General features: G+C 35.3%; 1 protein-coding gene across 3 annotated transcripts; it reads left to right on the top strand.

Annotated features, from left to right (window-relative positions):
- Nucleotides 1-11: 11 nt before the first annotated feature.
- On the top strand, nt 12-22,847 carry LOC118025671 (natural killer cells antigen CD94-like). 3 transcript variants are annotated; one of them, XM_035028232.1, is made up of 9 exons: nt 4,106-4,453; nt 10,432-10,507; nt 10,784-11,757; nt 16,313-16,412; nt 17,763-17,855; nt 18,000-18,062; nt 19,583-19,734; nt 20,591-20,694; nt 21,759-22,847. In XM_035028232.1, exons 3-9 carry the CDS (start codon nt 11,683-11,685, stop codon nt 21,877-21,879), a joined length of 708 nt encoding a protein of 235 aa, XP_034884123.1. In that variant the 5' UTR covers nt 4,106-4,453; nt 10,432-10,507; nt 10,784-11,682; the 3' UTR covers nt 21,880-22,847. The 3 variants fall into 3 exon arrangements, with proteins under 3 accessions (XP_034884125.1, XP_034884123.1, XP_034884124.1); XM_035028234.1 differs by lacking the exons at nt 4,106-4,453; nt 10,784-11,757 and adding an exon at nt 12-159; XM_035028233.1 differs by lacking the exon at nt 4,106-4,453 and having other exon boundaries at nt 10,370-10,507.
- Nucleotides 22,848-27,887: the final 5,040 nt, after the last annotated feature.

Here is a 27,887-nt window from a genome sequence, read left to right as displayed (position 1 = left end):
AGAGGGAGAAGCAGACTTTCCATGGAGCAGGGAGCCCGATGTGGGACTCGATCCCAGGACCCCGGGATCATGACCTGAGCCGGAGGCAGACGCTTAACGACTGAGCCACCCAAGGAGCCCCATCTCTTCCTTAAACTTTATCTTCTGTTCCACGACCAGGTAAACTGCTTTGATTCCCAGTATCTTTTATAGTAGTTACAAAATAGCAGACATGCTATTTCCTCTGCCCAATACCCATTTACCATCCCCAGGATGGTACAGTCATGTCAAGGCTAGTGTAAGCATTAAATGTTATTTCAAGCAGCAACAAGTCTGTGGTTAGAAATATTCTGTACAGTAAGTGCAACTTTTACACACATAATGTGCACTGAGCTGCTGATGAAGTCTGACCAGAAGAGCCAGAGTCATATCTGAATCCAGACAGCCTTCTTGAAAAACTTTAATCTCCAAACTGAATGTAATTAATGGCCCCTGTCCATAATATATACACATTATATATTACATATACATTATATATGTATATATCCTAATGTTTTTGAGCACTTATTAGATGTTAAAAGTGTTTATAAGTTATCTTTATGTTGATACATTAAACTATTCTTACAATATATTTCTAATAAACTCTTCCTTGCATTTTACCTTTTCTGATGATGAAAATAAATATCAAAGAGGTTCTGTAACCCATTCAAGTTTACAGACCTAACAAAAAGAACCAGACTTACACACTTGAAACTACTGACTTTTGACACCTCACGTTTAACAGGCTGAAGAAGGGAACAAAGTGATCATCTGATTGGGATCAATTAGAAATTGGTTTTGAATTCTAAACATTCTTTTTTAAAAATATTTTTTGCCTTTGTATTGTCTTCTCATTTAGCTATATGTTATTTTTCCAGATTCTCTGTGTGCCTTGTTCACATTAGCTTATTCCACTGATATCATAATTTCCATGGTACTGAGACAGTTGTGTTGCTTCAGACTTCATCTGGTTTTTAAGTGTCATTCAGTTTTTATACATCTACTTATCACCTGATTCCATTTCCATATTCACACATTCATTCATTAAACAGATAGTTATTTTTTAAAAATCTGCTGTGGTTTAGGCATGATTCTGGGAGCTGTAGATACAGAACTAAACCAAAGAGATACAATCCCCACTCTCATATTATTTTTTTCTGTCAAGCCTACCAGAGATAGGTAACGACAAGACAGGAGCTATTTTATTTTTTATTTTATTTTTTGAGGTTTTACTTATTAATTTGAGAGAAAGAGAGATAGTGAGAGAGAGCACGAGCAGGGAGGAGAGGGAGAAGCAGGCTCCCGGATGAGCAGGGAACCTGATATGGGACTTGATCCCAGGACCCTGAGATCATGACCTGAGTCAAAGGCAAACACTTAACTGACTGAACCACCCAGGCATCACGACAGGAACTTTGGCTCAGGTCATGATCCCAGGACCCTGGGATCGAGTCCCATATTGGGCTCCTTGCTCAGCAGGGAGCCTGCTTCTCCCTCTGCCTGCTGCTCCCCCTGCTTGTGCTCTCTCTGACAAATAAATAAATAAAAATCTTAAAAAAAAATAAAAATAGGCCCATGCCTTTCACTGTCTTCAAGTTTTGGAAGTTTTGTCTACAACTCTAGAAGTTTTAAAACTGATAGAATATTGTCAAACTCCAGCTATTGTCAGTAACAGACTGTAACATCATACGAGTCTCCATTGGAGGGGTATTATCAGGAAATGATCAGAATAAGTTTAATTCTAGCTTGTTTCAGTTTTTTAATTTTCTATACCTTTGTTATGGACATTATTATTTAAAAAATAAACATTTATTTTCATAAAGTTTGAATCCATCTAGAGGAAACATCAGTAACACCAAAAATCAAAAGCACATCAATGGGCCACTTTTCATTCAAATGAGAGGGAGATACTAAACTCCTATCCAGGTCCTTGAGTTTCCTCATTACTTTACTGGTGTCCAGAAAAAAGACTGGTTCCAAATCTAAACAGTGATTTCAGTGACAAAAGCAAAGTGTGCTTTCCTCGCCCTCCTGCCCCTCTGTCCTCATTCTCTAGTTCCCATTCTCAGAGTAGTACTTGTTGCCCTCTGAACCAGCTCAGAATCTTGCTTATTTTTTTCTTATATATAGCTTAATGTCCCCTATACTGTCAGTATTTCCTGCAACTTCAAAGGTGTGATGAGAAATGGTATTCACACCAATGAGCATAAATCCAGCGTGACATCTCCTTTGAATGACTCCAGGACTGTTTGTTGTCCAGACAACTGTTGGTGGTTGCAGAAAGGGAAATGGACAGCAGGTGGGGAATAACCTTTACTATTTATCTGACATGCAGAAACCTTGCGATATCAGCAACTACAGAACTCCACATTCTGCCATGAAAGGGAGGAATTAGTGATCTTCCTATTTTGTCTTCTGTATGATATCTGCATTTATCTTGTCCTTTTCATCTGGCTACTACTAATAAAACACCATTTATCTTTTGTAGGTCAGCATAATTATTTTGTACGCTGTAATTTACACTCATTTTATTTAGTCATCCCCAAACCAATGAGTTAAACATATAATTTTAGAAATTATGAAATTCTGGCTGAGTAGTTGTAATTTATTTAATTCACCAAGCTAGAAAGTGGTAGAGCTTAGCTTTGAATCTAGATCTTTCATATTCCAATGCTAAGCCTATGAAGCTCTGTTGTTCATGCTGTTTTCTTTTTTTAAAGATTTTATTTATTTATTTGACAGAGAGAGACTCAGTGAGAGAGGGAACACAAGCAGGGGGAGTGGGAGAGGGAGAAGCAGGCTTCCCGCAGAGCAGGGAGCCCAATGTGGGGCTCGATCCCAGGACCCTGGGACCATGACCTGAGCCTAAGCCAGACGCTTAAAGACCGAGCCAGCCAGGTGCCCCTATTCATGCTGTTTTATTCACTATGTTGGCTGAGGCCAATTCAATTCAGTGAGTAGTTTGAATACAGAATTTTACCTGTAATTAGTGCATCTCATTTAAGGAGAAAAATGAGAAAAAAAATAGCTTAGACTCATTAATTATAAACTCACACAACAGATCAAATGGGAAGAAAAATCTTTTATCTCAAACTCTAGTTGGCTCAGTCAGAACTAACATGTTCTCATAAAAATGTTTTTATTCTTTTATTTGAACAATGTAGATATTAACCATGCAAGCTGTCTTGATACATTATCATGTGCCATTCAATTATCTTTTAGTTTTAATGATATCTGAAAACAACAAAGGGAGGGGATGGAAAGAAAATTACAATATAAAATCATCCAAATTCATCTTTTACTTTTCCATTAAAAAAAAATGGACGTCAAATTTTATTGTTAGAAAACTGCTACTGGATGCCTGGGTAGCTCAGTTGGTTAAGCGTCTGTCTTCCGCTCAGGTAATGATCCCAAGGTTCTGGGATGAGTCCTATGTCGGGCTCCCTGCTCAGCAGGGAGTCTGCTCCTCCCCCTCCCATCTTGCCCCTCCCCCCCACTTGTGCTCTCTCTCTCTCTCAAATAAATAAAATCTAAAAAAAAACAAAAGAAAACTGCTACCATTTTAAACATAACTTGTAATCCTGAAATATGCTTTTCATTATTGTTAATTTTTTAACACAGTTTTAAACAAGTATTAGATCTACTATTAGAGTTCAGAGAAAATTTATTCAAATATATTTTATTTTTTTAAAGATTTATTTATTTATTTTAGAGAATGAGCAGGGGGAGGGGCAGAGGGAGAGGGAGAGACAATCCTCATGCAGACTCCCTGCTAAGTGTGGAGCCTGATTTGGGGCTCCATCCCAGGACCCTGAGATCATGACCTGAGCCAAAATCAAGAGTCAGTCATTCAAACCGATTGAGCATCCCAGGCATGCCTCGATTATATTTTAAAGTTTATTATTTATATTTGTAAAAAAATAAAGGGAAATAGAATGAAATAAAATTGTAAATGAAAAGAAGAAAATAGCTATGTAATAGTGATCATATTAAGATGAAATATCATACAGCACAAGGAAAATGCTAAAGACAGGACCAGAGGAGATAGAGATTAACAATCAACAAGACACTTTAGATATGAAGGTAAGTTAAAGAAAATCTGTGATTAATGAATCAGATCTGTTACTGATTCCAAATAATGACTACTCCATAATTCTTGTTTTAAATTAAACATTTTATTAGGTTTAATGTACAAATAATGTTACTTTTTGAATATATTTTATATGTGTGATGTGACTGAAACTAAGAATGTACTAAAATTAAAATTTTAATTAAAATTGAAATGAAACTGAAGTGTCCTGACTAGATAAGATGTGATAGATTTCTTTGAAATGCTTTAGATAACATATGTAAAAATGATGTATGTGAAGGAATGAAAGGACATACAACTCTTAGAGAAAATAGTGGAACAAGACAATGTAAAGATTTCAAATGGGTAAGTTCTTTTTTCTTTGAGAGAGCCTTTGAAACTACTTGTGTATCTCATACTGTTTTGGTTATCTATTGCTGTGTGTCAAACCACACCAAAGGTTAATGGCTTAGAGCAACAAATATTTTGTTTCTCATGTTTCTGTGGGTTGGCTGGGAAGCGCCCAGATGGGATAGTTCTTCTTTCTGTTCCATATAATGTTGGCCGGCTTCACTCATGGAGCTGCTATTGGGACGGAAGCCTCCATGATTCCATTAATTCTGTCTTGCCCTTCAGCTAAGATGGCTGCAAGGCTGAAGCCTGTCTCTCCTTGGTCTTTATTGTCAAAGACTTCTTTCCCTTCATGGCTATTCATCTTCTGTGACCCATCTCACCATGTGGCCTTGCCAGCATGATAACCCAGACTGCTTGGTAACTTAGTTCTTCACAAGAGAGAAAAAGATTCAGGGCCTCTTAAGAGCTTGGTTAGAGAACTTGAGAAAGAAACACCATGTCCACCACATTCTATTGGTCAAGGCAAGTAACGAGGTCAGTTCAGGTTTGAAATGGAAGGGAAGGGCACAAGGACATGAATTCAAGAAGATAGTATTTGGGGGTCACATTATAACCATCTGCTACACATATTAATCAATTATCAATTTAGTCTTGAGTCAATACATGTGAAAACTAACCATGAACGTCTGCTGTGGCCCATTGATATTAAGAGCCAGATATGTAAAGATAGTAAAACAGTCCAAGCCTGATGTTTACAATGTTATGGGTTCAGATTCTTTATAGAATTTAATTCAATCAAAAAGGACTTATTTTCACTGTATTGGTCTGGTTCAGAAAAAAAAAAATCAAGCAAAATCTAGAAATAGGAATATAGTTTAAGCAGATCTACTAAATTGTGAGTATTAAAACAAATAAATATATAATTTCACTCATGTAGAATTTAAGAAACAAAGAAAAAGAACAAACAAAGAAAAAAAAAAGAGACAACAAAAAGAACAGATTCTTAAATATAGAGAACTGGTGGTTGCCAGTGGGGAGATGGGTGGGGGGGGATGGGTGAAATAGGTGATGGGGATTAAGAGTACACTTACCATGAAGAGCACTAAGTAATGCATAGAATTGTTGAATCACTATATTGTACACCTGAAACTAATATAATATTGTACATTAACTATACTTCAATAAAAAATCATAGATTTTGAATGTTAGAATGGATGTTGATCATCTAAATAAGTTGCTTATAAGTTTTAAAAGTAGCAACCTTAGATCCTCCAAGGCAAGTGTGGGGAGAGTTAAATGGGAGGGTAGCCCTGGCTTCCGTAATAATACTTCTGGGTTTTGTGTATTTTATTGGTTTATATCTCAACTTAAAATTTTATTTATATAAAAGTTCTGCTCTAAAAGATAAAAGTATGAAAATCGCTGATTTAGATCTAAGCACTCTAGCAGTGCTGCAGTTGATACCTTGAGAGGTGGCTTGTTCTGAATCACGTCCTGGTTGGTTGTGCAACTGTGAAGTTCTGTCTTCTAAGTCCCCCGTTAGCATTTTCCTCACTGTTTCTTCCTGAATATAGATATGTTTAATTAATTTATTTTGATCCTGAACATGGAAAATTCTAATTATTTCCTTTTTCTCCTAAGAATTAACATTTTAACATATAAATAATTCATTAACTAGTTATTGCCTTAGTCCTTCAGGAATTTTCAAGGACCAAATCAGTGTTTTTATATATCAAAGGTTAAATTTGGAGCTAAAAAATATTCAAAATGACATAAATTGATCTCTGATAAGAAATCTCTAATAAATCCTAATTTGTTACCCCAAACATTTTATTGTAACCTTTTGTTGTGTTTCCCTAATTTTTAAATGCATATCTTTTGTATCTGTGGTGAAAGATGTTGTTCACTGTTGACTTTTATTCCCTTGGCATTAAGTATTTTTCTGAGTGTTAGCCTACCATAGGATGTTGTGAATCTAGCTTAGGTAAAATTCTTCCTGACATCTTCAACCTCTTTATAAACATATGAATCTGAATGAAATCAAGATTGCTTTCTCATAGCCCTATCTACAGTGGCTTTGATTGTACCCAGGCAAGCATGCCTCTCTATAGTATGAGCAGAGTCTTCTGCACCATGTACATCCTACTATCCCTGAGTTTCCTTGAGTTGTATCTTGTGTCTTTGTGGTGTTTGTCCTGTTTCATTACTGTTAGTGCCCAACATGGGACAGAAACTACTCTTTTCTGATATATGGTCTTTTGGAAGTGGAACAAGTGTTTTGCATCCACTTTGGAAGTGGGAGTCATCTCCTTTTGGGGGGAAAAGTGGTGAGCATTCAGTGGAATGGGATGGTCAATGATAGGATGATTCTAGGAATATAACTTGGGGCTACAAATCATGAAGCAGGGGATCTACTGAAAAAAAGTAGAGATCCAAGATAACAAATTTGCTTGAAATCTCAGCTATTGAAACAGTTGGAAGAATCAACAGGGCACCTGGGTGGCTCACTCGGTTAAGTGAGAAGCACTTCTGGGCTTAGATTGTACATTTCCTAGTAACAGCTGCAGGCTAATGTCAATAAAAGAGCCAAATGAGTACTTACACTGCAACTGTGGAGGCCACAAGCATTCAGTGCTCCTTCCCCTGCTGCATGGTTTGCTCATTCACCTCTTTTCTTTTTCATTTTTCTTTTTTTTTTTTCAAGTAGGCTCACACTCAGGTGTGGAGCCCAATGGGGGCTTGAGCTTGCAACCCTGATCAAGACCTGAGCTGAGATCAAGAGTTGGCTGCCTAACCGACTGAACCACCCAGGTGTCCCTTCACTCACTCACCTCTTTCCTGTCTGCTCAGTTATCTTTTTCACAGTGAGGCTTTCCTTCATCATCTGCTTTAAAATTTTATCATCACACTTCACAGCTGTCCCAGCTTTTCAAGTCCTCCTTCTTTGTTTTATATTTCTCCATCTGATAAACTCTTTTTACGTATGTGTGGTCTTATTGCTAGATTCCTGTAATAGAGTTAAAATACCACAAAACACAGATTGTTTTTTCTTTTGTGGGTTATTGTATTCAAAGCATCCAAAAGAGTGTCTGGCACTTAGCAGCTACCCAGGAATATTCCTTAAGTAAAGACATTGAGTTTAGCTTGAAATATCTTCAAAGGAAGTATTGATGCTTGTTAACATAAGAGTTGGGGAAAATCTTAATAATTTCAATATGAACTATCTTTAAAATAGTATTTTTTTCAAAATATTGGCTTTAACATATTCAGGTATCAATTTACTTTTTCATCAAAGTTCTTCCTACTCTAGCCATAAAAATTTATAATTCTCATATAATAGAAAATGTGATTCTGTTCTCTATTTACTGTTGAAGAGGAAGAATGAAACTCATTCAGATTTAACTAATGGCAATTTCAAAACACTTAGTATTTCACTTTAATGATACAACAAGGCAAATAGCCAAGATATGATACTCTTCTGGGATACCTCAGCCTATTGATCAACATTCTTACAGTGTTCATAGTGGAATAACAACACTCAACACTCACTTTCTTCTCATGCCAGTCACTGCAAAGACTAAGAGTATCAACTGCATTTAAATGACTTGGGAGAAAGTAATCAGGATACAGGCTATTTCTGTTCCTTTTTTTTAATTTCCAGCAATCTGAAGGTGACTATAACCGGGAAAAATTCATGTTAAACAAGTAAATTGTAAAATGTAGTATATGTAATATAAAAATTTTTGATTATCTTAAGGTTACAGGAAAATAAAAACAAAGTCTTTATCACTGACAAAGAAGGTTTATCTCAACTGAGACAATTTATATTTTCTACTTCATGTCATGAAGCTGACTTACCAGACCTAACTCTATTATCTCATAGCATGTTGGATGCACCCTTCTTATGTTACTAAAAAATTGAGTTACAATTTTCTAAACTTTTCACTAGGCAGAGATCTTAAAATTAGAGATAACATTTATTCTCATCATTCTACCTGTTAGTGTCTGCCTGGAACATTGTAAACATGATATTCACATACAGTGAATAGTAAATATATTTAATTGCTACTGACAAGTTATAATGTTAACTTTGCACTTATATCTTTCTGGTTAAAGATTTATCACCTCTCCTACCACACACACACACACACACACACACACACACACAGAATAGAAAGAGGGAGCAGGGTAAAATCTTTTTTTTTTTTCCTATGAAGTCTAACTGCAAACAAACCTAAAAAATTTTAAAAAGAAGCATCCACTTTGGTACCAATATCCTCTTAAAGTGAATTATTTTATATCTGAAAGTATCATTAAATTCACAAATAGATATTAGTGTATATAGACAGATTAAAAATATGTTATATTTTTTAGAAGACAGAAAGAATGAAAACAGGCAAACCAGGAAGCAAAGCATATAACTGAAAGCTATTAGAGGTTATACAAAATTTTGGTGACAATCTAGTTTAATGATCTGTTGAAATCTAGGTTTTATCTTCATAAAAATAAATGGTACATAGTCTAGTATGTGTGCATGCATATATTTACATATTTATAATTTATTAAATATTATGTGTATTATTAAACACTAAATATATTTTTTAAAACATTTAATTTATTTATTTGAGAGAAAGAGAGCACAGACAGGGGTGGGGGAAGGGACAGAGGGAGAGGGAGAAGCTGACTCCCCACTGAGCAGGGATTCAAATGCGGGGCTAAATCCCAGGACCTTGGGATCATGACTTGAGCTGAAGGCAGACATTTAACCGACCAAACCACCCAGGTGCCCTTAAACTTAAATATTTATATATTTATAGATATATACAGATATATGTTATTATTATATAGAAAATATGCATCCAATACATCTATGGTTATTTATGTATCTAAAAATTGAAGATTCAAAATTACTAGGACAATGAAGGACAAATAATATACATCATCTTACAGTTATGAAAAGTGACTCTCTATATTTTGATCTATTAGAGGTAGAAAAAGCTTAGTGAGTCTCGGCTCAGCTGTTGCTAGCTAGTTGACTTAAAGCATACTTCCCTTGATAATCCTCTGTGTTTTCAACTATATAACTTAAGAAATAATGCTAAATAAAGTAAATTATGCAAAAGATCTACCACAAAGCCTGGCATATAGTAAACTGAAAAATATTTAACTGCTTTAAAGATAATTATTAGATATGAAAATTATAATATATTATGAAAATTGTGTGAATTTAAAGGAAAATAAAGTGTAAGGTATCATTATCATTGGCGTTATTACAGAATGAGAAAAATGATATAAATGGAAAAACTAGAATGTTAGAAATGTTGGAAACTGAGTCTAATAGCTTCTGTTAATAGTTTCTGTGCCACCCTCGTAACTTTTTTCTTTCCTTCCCTCTTTCCTTTTCTCCTTCCTTCTTTTTTCTTTTCTTTCTTCTTTCTTCTTTTTCTTTCTTTCTTTTTCTTTCTTTCTTTCTTTCTTTCTTTCTTTCTTTCTTTCTTTCTTTCTTTCTTTCTTCTTTCTTTCTTTCTTCTTTCTTTCTTTCTCTCTCTCTTTCTTCTTTCTTTTTTCTTTCTTCTCTCCTTTCCTTCTTTCTCTCCTTTTCTTGCCAAATCTATGTACCACCTAAACGATATATTTGTTTTTGTATAACTTGATAAAATCACAAATAAATAAATAAAAGACTACTTCTCTACTAAAGAATTAGAGACACATTATAACATTTTTAAGAATAATCCTTTATGGGGCGCCTGGGTGGCTCAGATGGTTAAGCGTCTGCCTTCGGCTCAGGTCATGATCCTAGGGTCCTGGGATCGAGCCCCACATCGGGCTCCTGGCTCAGCAGGGAGCCTGCTTCTCCCTCTCCCTCTGCCTCTCTCCCTGCTCATGCTCTCTCTCTCTCTCTCTCTGTATCTCTGTGTCTCAAATGAATAAATAAAATCTTTAAGAAAAAAAGAATAATCCTTTATATGCCTCTTTTCCTTCAAATTTAGTTCACGCTACTGGATTTTGGAAATGTATAGGTTAATTGATCTTCACTGGACAAGAGATCAGTATGAAAACTAAAAGGTGAGTTTTCCAGACTGATAGGCTTTTACTGATCTGAGTAACCTCCTGTTTGGTACTTATGTGTCTTACTATTCTTAGGGAATTCTTTTACTTCCCCTATTTTTTCTTTATGCTCAAGTTTCATCAAGAGATACTGATCATAGAGTTTTATCATGCATGTATTTTTGTCTAAAGTCAAGAAAGAGGCTCTGTGCCGTTCCACAGATATTTAGTAAAAATACTTCAGTTTTAGACTTTAGGAAGTAAACAATGTGTCACTTTGGGGTGTTATTTCAGAGTGAGAACCTAAAGACCCACCACCAGCTCACCGCAGACAAACTGTTTCCATCTACATGGGGACCGACAAGCCACAGCTGCAGCCAACAAGGTCTTTGCGACTCTTACATGAGGTCTTACACTCTACCGAAGTCTCCTGCGATGGGACTTAGTAATTAGAAGACATATGCTTTAAAGGCTGCGATTAAGAAATTTTGAAACAAATTGTACGTTTTTTTTCCCCCATTCTGGTTTTATAAACCCCTCTCTGCCCTTAATAATCAGAGATTGCCAATGTTTTATCCAAAATCTATGTTACCGATTAGGACATTATTTTGAATGCTTCTTTTCCCGTGTAGACATCTTACTTTATAAAACAGCTATTAGGGAGGTTCAAGTGCTGAGAAAAATCTAAATATACCCCAAACCTTCACATTATTATTTTTTCTTTCATCTGAATCTGAATAAGCTCTTCCTGAGCCAGATGCAGAGTTGATTGTTTCTTTGGTTTTGTTGCTTGTTTTTCTACTTCTTTTGATGGGTAGGAGTTTCCTGGTACTTTTAATTTCATGGGAAAAAAGGGAAACATTCTTGTTTAACATCTTTGGTTAATATCCATGATTGGATTTAAATGGTCATTTAAATCACAACTGTAAAATGATACCCTACTTGTCAAAACAACAGTGCAGTATCTAAAACCCATAATATAATTGCACAGATATTGGGTAAAAGACCCGAGATCAAATTAAAACAAGGTATTGAATAAGAACTGAAAAATCAGCATTTCTACTAATGGCAAATATTTCCTCACTTGATGGAGCTACAAAATGATCATCTCAACTCCTTAGAGAAGGCCAGAGCAAGATCCTGTAAGAAACAATTCTGGTCAACTCTTAGGAAAGCTCTATTGGTGGAACTGAATGACCAATAAGAATCTGGTTACTCAATTTAAAGTGATGTCAGGATCTTTAACTCTGGGACAAGAATATTCAAAGGTGGGAAAAATTTAAATGATTTCTTATTGCTATGTTTACTTGTATAATCTTTACATTAAAGAAAGTATTGGATAAAACAGAATTTCTGATGTATTAACAAATTTCTACATCAATGAAACAGTAGAGTGCTCAAATATTTTACTAGAATTAAATGTACTGATACTGGTAAATGTGTACTCATACACTTAATGAGACATTCAATTAAACAGTAGAATAGACATGTGATATTTGCTCAATAAATGTTAAATTTTTCCCCCACTAAATCAACTTATTAAAATGAAAATTGGTAAACAAAGGAAAAGTTCCAGTCATTTACTTTGTCTTTTCTTTAACAATCAAACTTCAGAGTAACAAAATAAATGGTGGTAATTACTTTCTAAAATATAAAAACAGAGATTATATGATAGTGGTTACACAAATTTATACACAAGACAAAACTGCATAAAACTATACACATACACACACACTCAAGCAAATAAGTGCATATAAAGCTGGTGAAATCTGAATAGTTTATGGATTGTATGAATGTCAATGTCATGGATTTGATATTATACTCTAATTGTGTAAGATATTACCATGGGGAAAACTGAATGAAGGGTACCAGGGAACTACCTGTACTTATTAATTTTGCACTTTACGTCAATCTATAAGCATTGCAATATAAAAAGTGAAAAAAAAAAAGAGGTTAACAGAAGATAGTGCATTCTCTTGGTATTAGCACTAGCTATCTTCTTTTTACTTTCTTATGTCTCAACTACACTATCCTCTCTCTAAAGTCAAATTCTGTTATATTCTTTTTTTTAAAAAAAATATTTTATTTATTTATTTGAGAGAGAGAGTGAGAGAGAGAAAGAGCACAAGAGGGGGGAGCGGGAGAGGGAGAAGCAGACTCCCTGCTGAGCAGGTAGCCCTATGCGGGACTCGATCCCGGGACTCCAGGATCATGACCTGAGCCGAAGGCAGTCGCTTAAGCAACTGAGCCACCCAGGCGCCCTGTTATATTCTTTAACAAAATATTCATTCCACCTCAGAAATAGTAAATTCATGGCACCTGGGTGGCTCAGTAGGTTAAGCACCTGACTCTTGATCTCAGCCCCGGTCTTGATCTCAGGGTCATGAGTTCGAGCCCCACACTGGGTGTAGAGCCTACTTAAAAAAAATAGTAAATTCAGAGATGGTGGATGTGCTAAATGTTTTCAAATCAAAGCTCATGGAAGTCATTGCTCATCTTTATAACACTGTTTCTTGATGAATCTGGACTTGAATTGATTATAATTGGTACACAATAAGAAGTTCACTCTTTTTCTGTGCTTCAAAATAAAGTTTTACATGTTGATCAGTGGTAGACTCATTCATAAAGACCTATTTTAAGAAAAAAATAAAGGAAATAAAACAAACAAACAAACAAAAACTAAAAATTATTGAAAGGGGTCAACAATTTCCCAAAGTTCATCTTTCTAGAAATTTAGTGCTTTAGATTTCCTTTAGATGATCATTACTATTCATTTTGTTTTGAGTAAAGTTGACCCCACTCCAGTGTCCAAATTAGACCCCAACTGATTCAAACCAATCAATGTGTCTTATCCACTAGCCACAGTAATTTGCACATGGCCTAGTCAGTTTCAACAAGATGGAGAGGGATCCTTGGATGACTCTCTCAAGAATGTGAGGAAAATAAGCTAGAAACAGAAGAGTTTATTTTATGTTGTTCTAGTTATATAAATTTAAGAAATGGGCAAAACTAAACTATGGTTTGCATTTGAGGTTAAGATAGTTTTGGAGTCAAGATGGTGGTGATATCCGGAAGGAGAAAGAGAGTAGTAGTACTAGTTTAAGTGAGGAAAGATCTTGGGGGTGCTGGAAATGTTCTATTTCTTGATGGGGGTGGTAGTTGCAGGTCTTGCCTTTGATAATTCGTTAGAATTTTTGCTTTTATAACTTTTCAAAATGTATATTTTATTTAAAAAGATGGGAAGAAAATATGTGTGTTGAATTTTTTCCATCTTATTTAGGTATTGGTTTGAGGCATGTCTGTTATCTACTCTCACTGTAACCACAGTTCTGTATTTCCAAGTCCAATTTATCCTACAAGCTCATGCTCAAATTTCAATTTTAATATGAGTCCTTTTTCTTTCTGAAGTCATCTCTCCCTCCTCTGTTTCTCTGTTCTGTTCCAGAGTGGATTGGGAATAGATTCAAGGGCTACCTCCTTTGTAATGAAGCACAAATGAGAGAGAGCTGGGGTCTCCTGTGCTTGAGGATTGATTGAATTGGTGTATTGTTATATTTTAGAGTTTTAGGGTATTTCAGTTAGAGAGTAGAGATGAATCAATATTTTCTCAAACTGAGTGTCACACATTTTCCTTTGGGTGACATTGAAAAACACTTCAAGATTAAGCTGAATGTTTTTGATTTGATTGTTAGGTTATTGAATGAACATTTGAACAAATTATCTGGTTGTTCCTTGTACCTTAAAATAATTATTATAAAACTGACATAAGGTGCCATACCAAATTATGTGAAGAGCATAAAATTCAGGTTTCTGGGAAAAGGTTAAGAAACTCTTATGAAAATTTACAATGAATAAAAATAGACCATTATGAAATATTAAAATACAGACACCTGTGTTCCTATGAAAATAAATTGTTTTAATTATGAATAAAAATACATATTCTTACCAGGTGATGTTTCATTTAAATAAAGTGATTAGGTTCATGTTTCATACTTTAGGTGATTGGAGATAAAATAGGTAATCATAATTCTAACATGTGGCTTTAAAATAAAGTAGAATTTCATTTTATCCATTGTTTTATTCAACAACCAATTAAACTTGTTTTGAATCATAACAATTTTAACTCATTTATACCATTTGTTTTAAAATAATGGGGCTTTTTTGCATCTCTGAAATAAGATGTGGAGCCATATTAGAGGTATGAACATAAAAACTAGTCCATCCTTTTAAGAAAAAAAAGTTCTTGCTATGGCTGCATTTAAAACTTTTGCTGACTTTAGAAACTATAAAAAAAAAAAGAAGATAGCAGGAAGGGAAAAATGAAGGGGGGGAAATCGGAGGTGGAGACGAACCATGAGAGACTATGGACTCTGAGAAACAAACTGACGGTTCTAGAGGGGAAGGGTGTGGGGGGATGGGTTAATCTGGTGATGGGTATTAAAGAGGACACGTACTGAATGGAGCACTGGGTGTTATACGCAAACAATGAATCATGGAACTACATCAAAAACTAATGATGTAATTTATGGTGATTAACATACCATAATAAAAAAAATTGTGGTAAAAAAAAACTAATGGTGTAATGTATGGTGATTAACATAATATAATAAAATTTTAAAAAATAAACTATAGACATACGCACATGCTTTATTCACAAAGTTTCATTAAATTCAAATGTCCCAAGAGGGGACATCTAATTACTTAGGAAGAAAGTGTTGCTTAAGACATTTATGTTCTGATGTCTCCTAAGATGAGTACAGTTTGGTGGTGATTTATAAACCATAAGTGAATGGGCAAAAAGAGAGGGAGAGGAAGAGGGAGAGAAATGAGTCATGTGATTACTTGCTTATTATAAGAGAAAATCATGTTGGACATGTGGTTAAATAGCGGAGTCTGATGGCATTCATTTACTTTACTCAAAATGCAATGTGCCCAGATTTGCATAGGCAAAGATAAATCTGTGACTCTTTGTGTAATTGGGCCTGCAGGGACTGGGATTTATTTTATATGTTCCACTGTGTTTCTAACCAGGGCTTTATGAACTCCCTACCATCTTAGGTCAGACATTCACTTAGTACTTGGTTTTGGGAGAATGGCTCCACTTTCTCCCATAATTTGTTAAGTGTCAGGTAGTTCTGGTGCTCTTCTGAAGTCTTTTTTTGAGTTTAACCTCAGGTAACACCAAGGCAGTTTTGTAAAATTGCCCTCAAGGTAGAGCCTCAGGGTGTGAAATTTGAGACAAGAAAACAAAGGAAGCAGGATAACAATTTTCTTTTTTTTTAAGATTTTATTTATTTGACAGAGAGACACACAGTGAGAGAGGGAACACAAGCAGGGGGAGTGGGAGAGGGAGAAGCAGGCTTCCCGCGGAGCAGGGAGCCCGATGTGGGGCTCGATCCCAGGACCCTGGAATCATGACCTGAGCCGAAGGCAGATGCTTAATGACTGAGCCACCCAGGTGCCCCCAGGATAACAATTTAACAGGATAAAAAAAATCTACCTAGATTCCCAGTAAACTCAAAGGATGAAAACCATACATGTCCTGTTTTCCAAATGATGTTTTAAGATGACTTTGATATTCACATATTAAAAAAAAAAATCCCACTCATTTTCTTTTATGATAGTCAGAGGGTTTGCATTACACATGTACTGTGGTAATTTCCTGTGTTGTGGTTCCTGGAACATTTTAGAAGCTAGAGACTTTACTGCTTCTTGTTTATATGATACATTCACCAATAGAAGATTCAAGAACATTGTTCAAATAAATAATTTTTCTCTTTTTTTCTTTTAAATTTCTTTCTGCGTGACTTCTGGATTGTTTAGCTTCCGGCTCAGCTCTGTGAACCAACACAACACGCATCCTTCTTGGTTAAGCACACATTGTGCCTTGTCGGCATCGATACTGGATCCTTTCTCATGGCAGGTATGTGAGGCCCGAGTCATAAAATTTAAAAAAATGAAATGAAACAGAAAAGGCATCTCAGGGATATGGCTAATTTCAGGGCAGTGTTTTATAGGAAAAAGTAGACATTTTTAGGCTTTCTATGTATCAGCACTTTCCACTTCTGATTCTTTATCTGTAACTTAGAAAAGATTTTGTGAAGATTTTCCAGCAGGTTTAAAGAGTGGCTTCTGACGGGGATAGCTCTAAACTCTGAATGTAAACTGAGTTTACCAGGTTAAATTATGAGCCACATAATGTTAGCACCAAAGTAAATAGAGAATGCCAAGTATTAGTGACAATGCTTACAAGTGTTTTTTAAAAATTTACTATTTGTGCTGTGACACCCCAAATCACCTAGATTAATAGTTTGACACATTGGGCTGTTAGTGACTCTTTGGGAGTATGCTAATGTTAATGCCAAATCTCCTAACATTAAATTATTTTAGGGTAAATGCCAATAAGCAGTAATTTTTGGTATGAAAAAGCATAATGTTCTTGTAAAAAATGGTTGCTTATATATCATAATTTAATGTGCTGTGAAATGAATTCAGGTCCCCAAGGTATTACCCATACATCACACCAGGTCCGGAGTGCTCCTATGTCTTATCTTCCCTATAAAAAAAACCTCTACAAAACTACAAGCAGCCAGATATTTCTTAGGTAGAGAATGCACTAAGATGACTAGAAGGGCACATTTCCAAGTATACTATTGTGCCAATGGCAGAATTTGCTAAGTAAAAGACTCTGGGTAGACAAACTTTCATTTGATTTCTGACTTGGATACTTACTAGCTTTGGTATCTGGAGAAAATAACATTATTAATGGACCTTAAGTTTTCTTTTTTTAAAATTTTATTTTATTTTGTTATGTTAGTCACCATACATCATTAGTTTTTGATGTAGTGACCTTAAGTTTTCTTATCTACTTAATGGGAATCATATTATCTTGTGATTCTTGTTGAGAAAATAAATACCTGTTACGTAAGCCCATAAAACACAACCTGATGCCTGCTGATGTCTTCTTACTCCAGATCCCTAAGCTTCTTTGTGGAATTAAGAAATAAATGGTAAGTCCACTTTACGGGGACAGGACTTGTAAAGGAGAAAAGTTATAGATAATCTCAGTAATGAATAAATTACACCACATAAAAATTTGGGTATTGGGGCGAGTTCTGATTGGAATATTTTCATTTTCCAGTGTTTCATTGGCAAGATGATTGGGTTATCAAATCAAAGAATGTTTTAGATTCTCTCTCACCATGTTGCTTTTAAGATCTTCAGCTCCTGCCTTTGTTCTTTAAATAACCACTGTATCTCTCTTTCACTACAGCTTCTCAGACCACTTCATGGAATTTGATTTCTGGGATCTTAGGAGTAATCTGCCTTTTTTTGATGGCTACTATGGGAATTTTGTTGAAAGATTGTAAGTTTTTCTAGGCAAGTTTGTATAAAGACCATAACTGTGGTGAAACCATTTAATGCAAAGGTTTCATTTTATTAATGTGTAGTATTTTATTATTTCATAAGCTTGTATCTAATGAAGTAAATTTTTAATCATTTCTTACAGTATATCCTAAACACAGTATTCAGCCAACATTGTCTCCAGATGCAATCACAGAACTCCAGAAAGGTAGGTTCCATACTTTGGAAAACCTTAGTGTTGGTAAAGGATGAAATAGACAGTTTCTTGGTTTTCTCACACAGAGCATAATGGAATAGTACACTTAGTAATGCAAGTTTACCTACCAATTGTAGGATAGTAACATTTCATTATTCTCTAATGTAAAAAGCATTAAATTACATTGAACATGGATCATTTACATATTTAAGTCATAAGGAAAATATTAGCCTGAAATGACATTTTTTTCCTATATGAGTGCTCATGTTTAAATCACAAATATAAGTTACAGTAAATACTATGGTTAATCCTAATTACCTGCTGGTTTGCTCATAGCTCATACTTTTATATCTCTTTACCTTTGCTTCTGCTTTTTGCATGTCTCAGAATATAGTGCACAGATTTCTGTTATTTTACACCCTACTTATCCAGTGAAAGCCAGCTCAAAGTCCAATTTTTAAGGTATTTTTTGCAAATGGTCTCCAAATTGTCTCGCCATCTTCTGTGATCATATTTATTTATCTTTTTCCCCTTTGCATTTTTTCCATCCGTATTGAGATATTATTGACATATAATGCTGTGTAAGTTTAAAGTAATCAACAGGTTGATTTGATACACTTATATGTTGCAATATGATTACTACCATAACATTTACTAATACCTCTATCATGTCACATGATTACCATTTCTTTTTTTATGGTGAGAGCATTCAAGATCTACTTTTTTAGCAACTTGCAGTGTATATTACAGTATTGCTAACTATAATCATAACTGTGTGCATTAGATCCCCAGAACTTATTCACCTTCTAACTGGAAGTTTGTCCCCTTTGACCAACATCTCTTCATTTACCCCACTCTCCAGCTCCTAGTAACCACCATTCCACCCTACACTTCAGAACCATTCACTTGACAAAGATTTGAGTGCCTACCATGTGTCTTGACTTTTATCACTGAGGATAGTAAATGTTCAAGACCCATCACTGGTAAACTGTAGTATTAGACTTCAAGCTAATTGTTTTATTTATCTCTATTTTGTAAATAAAATATCCAAACATCAGAATTCTCCAATTTGTGCTATATTCTTTTCTGACTCGGGAAATATGCTAAAATATTTCCCTTTAAATATCTCTTTAATCTAGTTTATTCCTATTTACACAACAGAGCTCAATTTGGGGTCACTTCCTCAAAAAGGTTCTTTAGCCACCCTCCAATTTATACTCTGCTACCCTATGGTTTAACATACTGACTTATTCTTGTGTATACTTACCAAAATTATCATTAAATATAATAGATAAATGATTGGAAATTATATAGTTCTGACTCTATATCTCGACTATAACCTCTATTAGGAAAAAGGGTTATGTCTGACTTGTTCACATTAATAGCCCCTGAACTATAGTATGTGTAGTAGATTCTCAAAGAATATTTGTGGAAAATAGTGAAGAAATAACAAATGATTTTTGAATGAGTAAATAGCATTGAAAAAATTGAATGTCATAAGTCATGTGTTGTTTTTTTTTTTTCTCTCTTAGGCTCTAACTGTTGTTCTTGCCCAAAAGGGTGGATTGGGTACCACTGCAACTGCTACTTCTTTTCTGGTGAATTAAAAACCTGGAAAGAGAGTCGTGATTTCTGTGTTTCTCAGAATTCCAGTCTACTTCAGATTGAAAACGGAGATAAATTGGCATGTATTTAATTCTGGTTTCCTACCTTTTCTTTGACCTAGGAAAATATGCTACCTAAGTAAGCTGAATACTTTGTTTGTCTTTAATTATAGTAAGTGGATTGTTATTATTTGAACTAATGACTTACTAATTTGCTATATCTTGAAACAATCATTATAAAACCTACATAAAATTTCTCAAAGATTTATATTATAGGAATAAAAATCAAGTTACATTCCAGATAAAGCACAAGGAACATTTTAGAGATAATTCAAAGAACGAATAATAGGCCATTATTTTTATTCAAAGACTAATAAAATAACTTCATAATTTTTAGTTCATTAATTAAATTTATAATTTCTTTTGTAATTATATCTTTTGTCATCACTCTGGGATATAATGTGTGATAAGTACGGAGAGTATGATCAAAAAATTACCCAATTTAAGAAAAAGTGAAAAATTTCTATAGCTGCATGAAGAACCTGTCCTGAGTATAAGTTAAGTAGACTATATCTATGAAATATATCCTCAAGATACTGTTGATGTGGGATCAAATTTGATTTAATCTTCTTTGGAGGAGGTGTTCCATGAAAACTCTTACTTCCCTCTAATGTCTTATTCCTTTAAGAAGTGATATTTTGTGGCATTTATTTCTATATCTTAAATGAATATTTGTGGAAATTAGGGAATAAATAACATAAGGAAGAAAAGGAAGAAATATGAGGCATGTGACTATACTTTCTAAACTGGACATTAAAAATTATTTCAGTTTGTATGATTAAAAAGCTAAATCTGATGCTGACACTTTCTTCAAAGTACATTATTCCCAGAATAGATTCAAGTTTGATTAATGTGTTTGTCTTTGTTTTCAATCAGTATTTTATGAGCTCCAGTAAATATTTTTACTGGATTGGACTCTCTTACCATAAAGAATGTGATGCCTGGTTGTGGGAAGATGGCTCCAGTGTCTCCCAAGATCTGTAAGTTTCTGGCAGCCAAGTTTCCTTTTAGTTCTTTCTTTCTTTTTTTTTTTTTTAAGGTCTTTTTAGTTGAGTTTGTTTTTTTTTTAAGATTTTATTTATTTGACAGAGAGAGAGAGAGAGAGAGAGAGGGAGAGCACAAGCAGGGGGAGCAGCAGAGGGAGAGGGAGAAGCAGGCTTCCCGTGGAGCAGCGAGCCCGATGCGGGGCTCGATTCCAGGCCCCTGGGATCATGACCTGAGCCGAGGGCAGACGCTTAACGACTGAGCCACCCAGGTGCCCCTCTTTTTACTCTTTTATGAGTTTATCTATAGATCTCACCAGAGACTGTAACATTTGGGAGCACTGTAGCTAGGATAACCTGTCTAAGGCATGAAAATACAGAAAAGAAAGGAGATCTAACAATTTTAGTTCCATCTAGATTATCCAAATTTATGCTCAACTGACATGAAGTTAGTGTACTTGTGACCATTAAACAGCTTTTGATTTTTTTTTTTTTTTTTTGCTTTGTATAAGCACTTGGATGAGTATGTGCATATACAGATGCTTACCTTCACAGAAGCTCTCCAGGGAAAATAACATATTTATTATTTTTTTTACTCTTCTTGAGCCTGTTATTTTTCAGTATACTCCCATGTTTCAAATATTCTGAGGTTATTTTCTGTATATTTGTAATCTTTAATTCTCATTTTAATTCATAAACATTGGACGTGCAGCATCAGACAATGACGAATCTTATGCTTGGATTTCTTTTCCCAGGCTAGATTATCCAGTACATTTTTAAACAAAATAGAGGTATACCATATATCAAAACCATTAATAACAACAGCAAAAACACAAAATTCTTGGCCTTAATGCTGTTGATTATTGGGGCAATAGCTGAGGTTTTGTAATACTGTGCTCTGAAATTGTGAAAACATGGCTCTTGAATAAAAATCAATTGACTCAATATATTAATATCTCATTCAAGTGCTTTAAAAAATTCTATCATTTAATTAAAAAACACAATCCCTAGATATTCTCGTTTCCTTTTCTCATATGTTAACATTTTATTTTTCATTACAGATTGCTATTAGTTCAAAAATTAAGTCCGGAGAAATGTGTAATGTATAACGCAAGACAAAGTGTTTTGGATGAACCCTGTGACGATAAATATCGTTTTATATGTAAACAAAAAGTTATTTAGTGTTTCTTGGAGTGGAAGGGGTGGGTGGTGAAGATTCAGTAGTATAAGAGAAAAAGTCCTTATACTTACTACTTAACATTCATTAAGATTGCAAGATCAATGAGGAGAATAACTTTACCTCTTATATTATTGCTAATTATCTACTTATGGGATCTGTAAAATGTTTCAAATCAAGTCTTGTGATACAATTTTCATATATTTGAAATAATGTTTTAAAATTGGTGAAATTTGTGCACCTATATCTGTAATAACAATGCATCAAGGTAAAAAATTTCAGGACTGTTGTAATTTAATGCATATGTTCAATATTAAATTTAATATATTTTATGCATATATTCTTGTAAATTTTCTTTGCAGAAATTCAAATAAAATAATTTGCATCAAATGACCTATATCAATGTCATTTAAGTTCTTTGTAAGGCATAGTAAATTGGAAGTCCCATCTTCATTTTACTTTTCTGGAACTTAGTTCTTTCTAGATATCTATATATCTATATGTTTTAATTCAGAGCTTAAAGTGTCATATGACAGCTTCCTCATGTGTATCATCAGACTTTAGAGGGGAACATATTTGTGTTCTTCTCTTGATGGTGCTGAGTTCTGTAGAATAATTTTGAATCTTTGTCCAAATAGTGGTTCCCATGTGATTGTTTTTAGCTTTTGCAAGGGTAAATGGAATCCAAGCCTGATCACATAAATTTGCAATACTTATTTTTCTATCCTACACATCTTTCTTGCCTTATGGTTATCCACCAGTAAAAAGTCACTGAGATGTAAATTGAAGATCTTAATCTCTAATCAACCCCAAGCCTTTTTCCTAAAAGTTAGGTGTGAAATACTGAACAATTCCCTTTTTCTGTCGGGGGAGGGAGCAACCCATTTAACTGAGGGGCTTCTGACTGTGTCAGAGAAGGGTGGGAACATAGTACGGTCTGATGTCTGTGACCTGGATGGGGTTTTCCTAATATCACAGATATCAAAAGCCAATTCCCTTTTTTAAAACTATTGCATATATATCTTTAAAAATTTATATTGACACATCTTTTTGTTTTATATTTCAATTAAATTATAATAATTAAGAACCTCAATTTGATTTTTAATAAAGAGCCAGGAAGAGAAAAAGCCCTGTGTTTTAGTTCTTAAAATATAAGTATAATAAGGGGCACCTGGGTGGCTCAGTGGGTTAAGCATCTGTCAGCCTTGGGCTCGGGTCATGACCCCAGGGTTCTGGTATCGAACCCCACGTCAGGTTCCTTGCTCAGCGGGGAGCCTGCTTCTCCCTCTCCCTTTGCTGCTACCCCTGCTTGTGCTCTCTTGCTCTTTCTCTCTCTGTCAAATAAGTAAATAAAATCTTAAAAATATATATAAGTATAATAAGACTACAAACTGCACTCTTCACATTCTTGTATGAAGATTAGGAAAAATGCACTTAAGTGATGTTATGAAAACTACAAGACAATCTAAATCAAATGTTTAACTTGGGCTAGGAGGACACACATTATACTTTCTGGATATTTAAACTGTTTTGGTTTTGGGGCGCCTGGGTGGCTCTGTCGGTTAAGTCTCTGACTCTTGATTTGGCTCAGGTCATGATCTCATGGTCTTGGGATCAAGCCCCATGTTGGGCTCCACACTCAGCAGGGAGTCTGCTGGAGATTCTCTCTTTCCCTCTCCCTCTGTCCCTCCTCCCCAATCTCTAAAATAAATAAATAAATATCTCTAAAATGTTTTGGCTTTGTTGTCCATGTAAATTAAAAATAGTATATTTTTAATGAAATTAAAAAATAGAGATAAACATCATGAAAATTAATAGTTTTCAATCCCAACTATCCCATCTCCCTGTTCTCTTCTCATAAGGCGATTTCCTCTTGGTTTTTTGTTTGCTTTTCTATTTGGGGTGGTTTTCTCTGAAGTGAACCAAGGATGGTCTATTTTTTATAATTTTGTCCAGAATGAATCTCAAGTGTTTTCATTTAGCCACAGCCAAGTATACCTTCAAATTGTTACTTTTCATATCATCACCCTATGCGGTGCCCAGAGCCCTATCTGCCTTTATTCTGAGAACTCGTGAACATTCATTAAGATTGCAAGATCAATGAGGAAACAGAAGGTGCTAAATATGATGAATTAGATCTAATTTCAGACAGTCATCTATGTAAAAAAAATTGTCTCTACTGAGAGAGGAAAATTCCTGTAGCCTCCCATTATAGCTTAGGTGGTTTTTTCAATTCCCATGTAATCTCAGGATATTTATGATGGAAACTCCTGGATTGAAAAGAAGATACTAGTCCTCCACATTAGGGAGCCTTTCTCACAGCATGATCCCATCATATTAGTGACACTGAGTCCATGACCATTAGACCCATTTTATTTTAATTAGTCTTCCTCCTACTCTTACCTGCATATAACCTTCCTTCACCTTGAAAATATCTTTGTCATCGTTGGGATAGGAAAGACTTCTTTTATATAAAGGTCTTCCTATTAAATATCTCTTTTCTCTTCTAACATGATTTCTGATATATTTTTCTGGGGAGAAATGTTATTTTTCTTTTGTTCTTTTTTTGTTGTTGTTATGAAATGGGCTAATGCACATGGAAGGATCTAGTTGAGTGAATATCTCAGTCTTGAATGTGAAACTAATGAAAGAGGGTGAGGGAATGTCCACCCCCCAGTAACAAAATAATATTGCCAAGAGTTAGCTTATCCTTCCTTAATTTTATCCTGTTACCTAAGTGTATTACTATGAATGTATTGGTGCATGACAAATTATGATAAATTTAGAAACTTAAAACAGCACATGTTTGTATGTCATAGTATCTATGGATCAGGAGCTGAGCATGGCTTAGACCTCAGCTCAGGGCTTCACAAGGCTAGAATCAAAGTCGTGGCCACATTGAATTCTCATCTAAAACTGAGTCCTCTTCCAAGTTTATTCAGGCTGATGGCAGAATTTAGTTCCTTGTGGTTGTAGAACTGAGACCCTTGCCTCCCAGTGGCTGCCCCTCTTTATAGATGGTCACACCGTGGATGCTTGCTTCTTCAAGGCCAGAAGGAAAGCACTCCTTTCTCTCTCACCTCTAGAGTCTTTTTTAAGTATGCAACTGATTAGGTCAGCTGTACCTACAATATTTTCTTTTTGATTAACTGAAAATTGATTAATTTAGAACCTATGTTACATCTGGGAAATAGCCTAATCTTTCCATTTAACGTAATCTAATCACAAAGCAACATCCCATCATCTTCATAAATCCCACTGAAATTCAAGGGCACATGATTATACATATGTACACCAGGGCATGGGAATTTTGAGGTCATCTTAGAGCTGCCTACCATACCAACATATTCCTTAAAAATATGCTGTAAGTGCTGCTACATAGTTTATTGAATTTAAACATTGCCTTTTGATTCTTGGTAAGATAACTAAGAATTGAATTCATATATGCCAGGACAAATAATACTTTAAAAAATTTTTTCCAATGTATTAATTCTTAGTTCCTCCACTACTGACATCTAAGTTTGCTTATTAAAGACAAAGTTTTTGTACAGCTGGATTGAGACAGCTCTTTGCTTATCTCCAGGGATGCTTGAGAGTTGATTTTTGACTCTTGGCTATGTAGGGCAGTGAGCTAGCTAACTAAGTAACTAAGTCAGTTAACATAAAAACTAACTAGCATAAAAACTAATGGTAAGTTTTTTAAAAGTTCAAACTTCCTGTGTGGAACCTAGAACCAATTTGTTTATTTATAACATACTTGAGATAATTAGTTATATTTCCTGTCTCTACCATATAACCAGACTATGCAGGAAACTTCTGTCTGAGCTCTCCTAAAACCAAGTTTTTGCATATAAGAATCAGCACAAATATCAGCAGTTTTATTCAGGGATGAATCATGCCTTTGTAGAAGTAAGAATATTGGGAAGCTTTTTCCTACATGGTTTTTTGGTCCCCAACTGCTTATTTGAATTTTCTCCTGCTGTATTATATTATGTGCCTTTTTAAAAAGCCTTATATGGGTATGCTTACTAAAATCTTATGATTTCTTTCAATTATCTAAACCTGAAAATCTTTGGAACATTTATCTTTTTTTAAGATTTTATTTATTTATTTGTCAGATGGAGAGAGAGCACAAGCTGGGGGAGTAGCAGGCAGAGGGAGAAGCAGGCTCCCCTCTGAGCAAGGAACCTGACATGGGACTCAGTCCCAGGACCCTGGGATCATTACCTGAGCCAAAGGCAGACAGTTAACCAACTGAGCCACCCAGGCGCCCCTCTTTGGAACATTTAAACCCCCTTTTTCATTTCTGTAATTTTGGACTTTTTAAATTTTTTCTCTTTATGTTTTAGTGTAGTAGGAGTTAGAAAGCCTTCTCTGAAGAGCTGGATGGTAAACATTATCAACTTCGTCAGCCAATCTCTGTTCAACTATTCAACTCCGCCATGGTAGTGCAAATGAAGACATCGATAATACATAAATGAATGGTTTGGCTGTGTTACAAAAGAACTTCATTTATAAAAACAGATGGTGGGGTAAATTTAGTCTGTAAGTCATAGTTTGCCAACCCCTGCCAAAATGGCTAAAATGAGAATATGTAGGCACGAACCCTACTCTCCACGTTGCCTCATCACATCTTAGCAGTTGTAAATGTACTTATTAATTTTACTGTACAAAACCAGTTGTGTCTTTCCAGCTCATTGTAAAAGGTAAAAATCCATAAAGTATATGTGTCGGCCAACCTGCAGTGTGTCTGCCAATGATCTCATCTTCTGGTGTTCATACCTTTGTATAATTTCCTTCCACATTGTACCAGGGTTGATCTGTGTCACCAATAGAATACAGTGGGGATCATAATATGCCACTTCTAAGGCTAAATCATAAAAGATAGCATGGCTTCCTCCTCTTTTCTCTCTCGCACATCACTTGATATAGGGGATGCCAACTACTGTATCATGAGAAACTCTGTTGCAAGGACAGTGTGACAATGAACTAAAGTATTTTATGCATAGTGAGCAAGGAACCCAAGTCCAACGTCAGGTAATGAGACTTCCTCTTCCTTGACAGCTTCTAACTCTCCAGCCTTAGACAAACCTTCAGACGACATAGTCCCAGCCAGCATCTTGATGGAAACCTCATGAGAAACCTTGAACCAAATTCATTCTGCTAAGTTGTTCTAAGATTCCTAACCCTCAGAAAGTGTGTGATATAATACCTGTCTATTTTTAAGCTACTAAGTGTTGGAATAATGTATTACATAGCAATAGATATTTCAGATTTTGGTACCAGAAGAAACCATAAAGAAACAAACAGAGTACTTGAACCATGACAGTGGATGGAAGCTGGGAGGCCTAGAAAGACCAAAGCCTTCTGCCTGCACCTTTTTCCCCCTCCCACGCCCAGCCTGAGCCCCCACCAGCTGGCAAGTCCAAGCCAGGCTTACTTGCCTTCATTTTTAGAGACACTTTTCCATTCACTGTAAATTTACTTAATTTTTTAAAAGATTTTATTTATTTATTTGAGAGAGAGAGAGAGTGCGCGAGAAGCAGGCTCCCCCCTGAGCCAGGGGCTCAAAGTGAGGCTCCATCCCAGCACCCTGGGATCATGACCTGAACCAAAGGCAGATGCTTAACCAACTGAACCACCCAGATGCCCCTACTCACTATAATTTTAATTGTTCACTTTGGAAAATTTGGGAACCAAAAACCAGATACAAGCAAAAAGTGAATATGTGTATAAGACACATGTCTGTACACATAAATTAGTACACATGTGTATATGCAGGGGTTAATGTTTGTCCACCCTTTATTGTGAAATACAACACACTTACAGTGCATGAAGCAGAAGGCGTGTAGTTTAGCCAATAGTCATCACATGCCTGCCATGCCACTGAAGACCCCAGAGACGGTCCTTTGGGATCACCCGCTATGCTGTCCAGTGGCCCCCATCCTGATTCTGGGCATACCATTTCCTTGTTGTTCTTTGTAGTTTATAAATATGTATCCCTCAACAGGTT

Source organism: Mirounga leonina, unplaced genomic scaffold (assembly GCF_011800145.1).
Source record: "Mirounga leonina isolate KUSES-001 unplaced genomic scaffold, KU_Mleo_1.0 Mir_201, whole genome shotgun sequence".
Classification (NCBI taxonomy): domain Eukaryota; kingdom Metazoa; phylum Chordata; class Mammalia; order Carnivora; family Phocidae; genus Mirounga; species Mirounga leonina.
Note: the sequence above shows the minus strand (reverse complement) of the source record. Positions and strands in the feature narration are given on the sequence as shown.

What these genes read in the sequence shown, in the direction of transcription:
- LOC118025671 (XM_035028232.1), top strand. Translation starts at nt 11,683, where the DNA reads ATGACCAATAAGAATCTGGTTACTCAATTTAAAGTGATGTCAGGATCT. An exon ending in TTGAAAACGGAGATAAATTG is followed by an intron (nt 19,735 to 20,590) that starts GCATGTATTTAA and finishes GTTTTCAATCAG; the next exon opens with TATTTTATGAGCTCCAGTAA. An exon ending in TCCAGTGTCTCCCAAGATCT is followed by an intron (nt 20,695 to 21,758) that starts GTAAGTTTCTGG and finishes TTTTCATTACAG; the next exon opens with ATTGCTATTAGTTCAAAAAT.